We start from the raw sequence: 6958 nt of genomic DNA on the forward strand, positions 1-6958 counted from the left end.
AGGCAGCCAGGAGCAGATAAATATTAATTTTCTAAATTTTGGGGGCCCCCACGGGCTGGATAGAATGGCTTGGCGGGTTGCATTTTGCCCATCCCTGTAGGTGTCCTAACCTGTATATTGAGTTCAGACAGGGAGGCTTCCAGCACAGGGTGTGCAAGAAAAAGACATACCTCCTGGCAGTCAGCAACACAAGGTTGTATGTCTCAGTGAGGTGGGGGGCAGGGGGATGGCCTGGCCCTCACTCCAGCCCTGGGCATCAAAGCAGCTTTCCTGCTCAGGTTATCAGCTTTCTAGTACTCTAGGAGAGTTTTATGCTTTTTATCAAAGGAATATTGTCTCTAGCCACTGCCAGGGAGATTGCATGCCTTTTGCTGCTTGTCCATGCAGCTCTGTGGTTCTGATCTTTTGAGGCCAGCAGTATCACAGACAAAACTGGCCTTGCAGATTATTGCCCAGCTGAGCTGTGCTGGCCACCAACCACTTCAGGTAAAACTGTGACATCCTGCTGAGACTGTAACCTAGAACAGAGCAAAGTGGAGGTGGAGGCCTAATTCTGCAATATTAGGCACTCAGTACTTTTAAACACCTAGAAGTACTGAGTGCCTCCAGTTCCCAGTAACTACAATTGAAGCTGAAGATGCCCTGCAACTCCAGAAATGGCTAAAGATCTTAAAGATCCAACCCTCGTTGCCATTCTTGCTCAGCCAGAACACTCATGGAAGGCAATGGGCATCTTGCCTGAGTAAGAACTGAATGATCACTCCTGAAATAGGGAAAGTCTGGCAGCCTGGATGAATGGGATTGAGGATGAATTTAAATCATTTGTGGGGGCATGAGGGTTTGCTGTTCTGGTAAACGGCTGTTATTAGGTTTGTTCTGTAGCAGCCTCTACCCATCAGCATTTAGAGAATGGTATTGACTAAACTTGGTTAGCATTCAGTCTAGCCCTTCTGCTGTAAAATGCAGTTTCTGGCATATCTTCTCTTTGCCTCACAGAGCAGATGTGTGGGGAGCCTGTTTGAGTGCCTTTGTTTGTAGTTCTTTGTCCCAAGAGTATCTGTTGGGTAGACAGTTCCCTTCTTTAAGCAAGTGCTCTATTGTACTGGAAATAGTAACTGCATTTTCTGTAATGGTAGAAAGAACCCAAGAAAATATCTTAACATTGACCTTTTGGAATAATTTTGTACCCCAATCTAGCAGAAAACCTCCCTGAACAAAGCTCTGATTAAAACATTTACAGTCAATCAGCAGAATGAGGATTAAAATATGACGTGCAACTGTGGGGTCATACATGCAAACAGTCTGAGTAAATCACTGTGTAGCTGAATGATAAATCCTACTGGGCCTGTACAGTTCAAATTTCCAGAGCAGCCACCCTGTCTAGTAAGAACAATGCTTTCCCTTTTTATCCCTCCTTTCATTTTTCACTCCTAACACATACATGGGTTTTCCAAGCCTGTGCATACTGCTGTTGATGGTTTTAGTGATAAGGCTCAGGTCACGAACAATTAATTCCAGACATGACCCCAGCACTGCTTGGTGAACTGTCTGCAAGTGGGTGTTGTCGAGGTTCTGCTAATCAGATTGTCCTCTCCCCAGCGATGTCACTCTCCCAGCTTGAGTACACAGACTCCTGAATAAAACATGTTTACGAACAATTGCAGCCCTCTTGCTCTGGGCATGTGTGTGTAAGCATAGGCATGATGCCACTTGGATATCCAAACATTTGTTACTCAAAGAGATCTGATCTTGTAAGCAACAATAGGCAGATTGTTTGCCAACAAATACTCTTGAGCACTGAAGTGACCTGAAGGACCCAGACCTGTGATTCACTGAGTACCTCTTTTGTGGTGCCACTTTCACTGGGGTTTGAGGACATCCACCAGCTTGTTGAATGTGCTCAGGCTTTCAGAAGATCAGACTAGAAGCTGGCACATTGCTTTCAGGACTTCGGTGTTTTCCCTGTTTTGGTTACCTTTTGTCCCCCAGAAAAACCCAAAGCCATCCAGCCAGCACCACAATCGTATCTTTCCCAGCCAATTTACTTACCCTGCATTAAGATCTCTCTTCTTTTTTTTTGAACCTAGTCAGTGTTGCTTTATAATTGAATGGAATTGTAATACAGTGAAATGATTTGAATCATTTCCTGCCCTTCACTGAGCAAGAAGACAGAGAGTGGAGAATAAACTTGCATCTTCCACACTACAGCACAGAACTTTGCCAGGCTACTGTTAAGCTTGGCATGTATGACAAATATATTTTTGGAGCATGATTCATGCTTTAAAATATTTAGCCTTGATAATGTTGTGTATGTGCAATTATGCTTCTTTCAGAATGGGGCTGAGAAGGATTAAAAAAACCCATTACTTGACATATTCTGTTTTAGATATTACAAAATGGGAACAGGATTTAATCCCAACACCTCAGACAAACAGAAAGAGAGGCAAAAAGGGCTCCCCAAACAGATCTTCGAGTCAGACGAGGCTCCAGATGGCAACAGTTACCAGGATGAACAAGTAATGTGCCTTACAACACTGCCATGTAAAAGCTAATTTTATCCATGTTTTAGAAGTATGATTCCTTCTGTATTGCTTTATAAATTACATTTAATTTGTTAAATCTCAGGATGACCTTAAAAGGCGTTCAATGTCAATAGATGATACTCCACGAGGCAGCTGGGCATGCAGTATTTTCGACCTGAAAAACTCCTTGCCTGATGCCCTTCTTCCAAATCTACTTGACCGAACCCCAAATGAAGAAATTGACCATCAAAATGATGATCAGAGGAAGTCAAACAGACACAAGGAGCTCTTTGCCCTGCATCCAGCCCCAGATGAGGTATTTTAAGTGAACATATTTCTTATTTAGTCTAAAAATGTAAATATTGGAAATATAGGGAATGAGGACCAAAGTAACATTACTATGGATTGCACATACACATACCAGGGGCTGAGGCAATATTATTGTTCTAATTTACTTTCCATAAGATCATTGTCCAGTTTACCTGAAGTAACACATGTTTTCAGCACAAGCCCTGGCCTTGGATAACATTTTCCACAGCTCGTTTTTCTCGCAGATTTCCAGTCTCCTATTATGCTGATAACAACAAAGGGATTTAATTTAGGGTTTTTATAGTTGCTGTGACTGTAACATGCTGTTAAGCCTTGAGGTTTAAATTGTTACTAGCATCTTAAAAAGAAAAAAAAATCTATTCCTAGATTAGCTTTCTAATGATGTAATTGGCATGTAGAGACATCACATATTGAAATGACTGTTTTTGTGGCAAATTTCCAGGAGGAGCCTATAGAACGACTCAGTGTCCCTGAAGTACCCAAAGAACACTTTGGGCAAAGACTTCTTGTGAAGTGTTTGTCTCTTAAGTAAGTATTTTTTATCATCCAACTTTGTACATGTTGGATCAGAAGTAGCTGTTACATCTGTGTGCATCTGGAGCAGCTTTGTCAATTACCTTTTATTTAAAGGGACAGAATTATAATTGTACACAGGCTTGAAAAGCTATGTACAGTATTTCAGGATTTGCACCAGCCAGTCTTTAAAGTGGCATGAAATAGAAAATATTATTGTTTCCTTGGCTTGCTGCGCAGTCGTTGTGGGTAAATCTATACATGTGCTTTGTCTCATACTCTGGTTTGTTTGCATTAAGCCCTGCAGAAAGCTAGACATTCTGATTTTTCTCTGTAGCAAAGAGTTGTTTATAAAAAACAAATAAAAAACCACCAGAAACTAAAACTGTAATGTAGTTGTAAGATCAGGCTTTACAGCAGGAGACAACTGGCAAGATAAGCTAAAGTTTAGGCTGAACAACCTTGACTGTTTCCCTTTAAGAGCTAAGACTTCATATACTTAGAAGCTTTAACTGGAGGCATAGAAACCTGTTAAACAAGTTTAATGAAGTGGATCTCCTGAATATAGGGTTACCTGCAGCTGGTTCATTGCCTATAACTCTTCTCTAATAACACAAGGTAAAATTTTACTGTTATTCCCTTTGAGAAATAAAGTACAAAACTGATTTTCCACACTGCTGTATTCATCTTCTGTGTCCTCACTTAGGTCAACCCTTCTTATTAGAGAGTTCCAGTTAGACTACATTGCACCTCATAACTGAGATATATATGTGGGACTTACCTCCTGCAAGTTGAGCATTGTGGGTTGTGATAAAGCCTTAGAGATGAGCTCCTTTGTAGCCTTTTATGAACTAGAACAATAGAAGACACAGGAGCCGTGGACCTACTGCTCCAAAGAATGGCTACTTCAGTGTAAATAAATTAAGCTCTGGAAATTAATAAATTCAGTTTAGTTGAATTTATCCTTGTGAGCAGTTTTGTTTTTTTTTTTTTATAGAAGGTATCTTTGCCTGTAATGCAAATATGATTCATACCTGGTGGAACTATTTGCTGTTTTAATAGCACTCAGAAGTATGCAGGTTGCTTAATCATACAGATAAAGATAAGTTCTCTCCCCCTGGAGAAACAGATGATAAAAGGGGGAGGATCACAATATTGTCCAAGCAGAAGTGTAAGAGGACCTCTGTCAGGCTAAGCTAGACCCTTCTCCAAGTGTAAGGAAAGCTGTCATTCTGCTTACATGCTCCAAAATATTTTGCTCCTCATCATTGGGAAGCTCAGTTTGAACATTCATATTATGCATGGATCTTATAGATAAATAATGATGGATAAATAGGCATCTACTTAATTAGCAGTTGTGCAGAAACTGTGAAAACCAGCAGTATCCACAATCATTGGGAAATAGTCCATTGTCTGTTTATTTCCGGCAAAATCAACCCAGGAAAAAAATCCAGCTTATTATTCATATAATACACTGTTTTAAAATTTTCCAATCCTTACTGCAATATCTAGACAATGCATCAATCCCTGCCGCCACTGTCACGTGCTTGAGATTTACTGACAGTCTGTGGCGATGGCAAGGCCTCTCTGCCAATCTGTAGTGATGGTGGGGCCGCCGGGAAATGCCTCGAAATTGGCCCTTTGTGCTGCAAGCAAGCCATGAAAATGGCTTCATCTTGCCACGAGTTAAGTAGGTTCATATGGATAAATGATGTTAGGGGTCTTTTTCTTCTTGGTTTTGTGCACTTTCTGTGCCATACTGGTCATGATCAAGACTGCCTCTCCTTTACATAGTTCTCAGAGACATCTTTGCCATAAGGATTTCAAACTTCATACAGATAGAACAATACCCTCCAGGATTTCCCCTGTTTTACAGAAGGGAGTTTGTCAGCTCACCCAGGATTATGTAGCTCACCCAGCACCCCACATTCAGTCTGAGCCAGATCTGGAAATAGAAAAAGACTCCACTATCAAATTCTCATTGAAAAAAAGTCAACTGAGAGATACAAGTTTTGCTGGGTAATGCTTTCCATTTTCTGATGAACAGTAGAATGGCCTGGGAAGTTTAGCTGCAATTTTTTTTCCAATAAATTAGAAATTCTTTCAGGTGAACATTTTGTGGGGAAAACCATTTTCTAGCAGCTGTAGCTGAATCTCCTCCATTAGATGTCTGAATCTCCCTCCATTCTCTGGACCAGCTACTCCATAATTAGAGATACAATTGGAAAAGGGGGCAAAATTGCCCATATAAGGAATCAGTGATAGTTATGTGAATTTCTATTTGAAAGTTGTTCCCAGAGCAAACCCAGTTCAAAGCCAGTCTTGTGGGGGCAAACAAAGACAGAATTTGACACTAAAGCATAAATTCTTACTGTGCAAGCAGAAGGCAATTTAGCTAGTTTTGTTTGATTTTTGAATAGTGGGATGGGAAATGGAGGGGGTTGTTTCATGGCTGGAAAAACAAAAAACTCAAAAGCACAAAAATTAGAAAACAAGAGTCAGAAACATTCATCATAACTGGCCACAAAATAAGGATTCAAACCTCTCCTCTTGGAGCTGTTCTGCTTCATAGCTTGGTGCTCAAGGCCTGTCCGTAGTTTCCTAGGCAAGTGCCATATTCATTGGGTATTAGCTCTTCTGCTGTGGGTCAGTCTCTTTCAACAGAAATTTCATTTTGAACCAAAAAAACTTTTTTTGAGGAAAGTGTCAGTGAATTGACATTTTTCTGGTGGAGAAAAAAAAACTTGGTCAGCTTATGATTGTTTCGTTTAAGAAAACAACTAGTTTGCTGTCTTCAGCTTCCAGATATTACCAGCACAAGATAACTAAAATTGTGCCTTTTGAATTCATGGAACCTCATCCTGCACCATTGAAAACCAATGAGATCAGGATCAGATCTTTGAATTCTTCCCTGATTTCTTGCTTCTGAGAGGTTTTCTAGTTTTCATTACCTCCTGACAGCACTTTCAAATTTCTCTTCACAGTTAGAGTAGTGTTTTCTGAAATAGAAATAGAGAAGGGAGAGAGAGTCCTCAAAAAACCCCCACCATAAAGTTTCATGTAGATTTAATTGATATTGGCTGCTTTCATACTCTTAATAGTTATTTCCATGTCTATTTACAGACACATTTGAAAAATAAAATTTAAGCTATTCATTCCAAAAAGGAACAGCCTGTATGAGTGTCCTGACATTATTTAAATGTCAAGATGCACTCTGAACCATACTGATGGGTCTAAATTCTAACATAGGTCATGTTATGAACTATATAACTGCTGATCATTTGGTAGACATTTCTGTGGATGAATCCTGAACAACTCTTTTTCAGTCTGATTTCTGTTGGCTTTAAAGTATAAGTTCTAGTTTAGAGCCAATAGATCTAAATTAATATTGGATCTAAATTATTATTATAGACCTAAACTATTACTTTTGTTGTTGTTATTATTAAACTAGTAGAAAGTCCTCTCTAGGGGAAGGCTTAATTTTTTTTGCATTTGTTAAAACACTGTGCCTATCTAGTGCTCTGTACAATAAAAATGTTTTACATATCTTTTATAACTTCTGATCATTGTTTCCGAATTGCTTTTTTTTTGTT

At 39.6% G+C, this 6958-nt stretch overlaps 1 protein-coding gene across 6 annotated transcripts in view; it reads left to right on the forward strand.

Annotated features, from left to right (window-relative positions):
- DOCK7 (dedicator of cytokinesis 7) overlaps positions 1–6958 on the forward strand; it is a 199139-nt gene that overhangs the window by 54066 nt on the left and 138115 nt on the right. For all 6 annotated transcript variants that reach the window (XM_019501183.1, XM_019501184.1, XM_019501185.1 and 3 more), the window contains exons 5-7: positions 2387–2516; positions 2626–2838; positions 3295–3380. In XM_019501183.1, the coding sequence (XP_019356728.1) occupies positions 2387–2516; positions 2626–2838; positions 3295–3380 (429 nt within the window). The remainder of the gene's footprint in view (positions 1–2386; positions 2517–2625; positions 2839–3294; positions 3381–6958) is intronic.

Source organism: Gavialis gangeticus, unplaced genomic scaffold (assembly GCF_001723915.1).
Source record: "Gavialis gangeticus isolate Ggan-Ray unplaced genomic scaffold, GavGan_comp1, whole genome shotgun sequence".
Classification (NCBI taxonomy): Eukaryota; Metazoa; Chordata; order Crocodylia; family Gavialidae; genus Gavialis; species Gavialis gangeticus.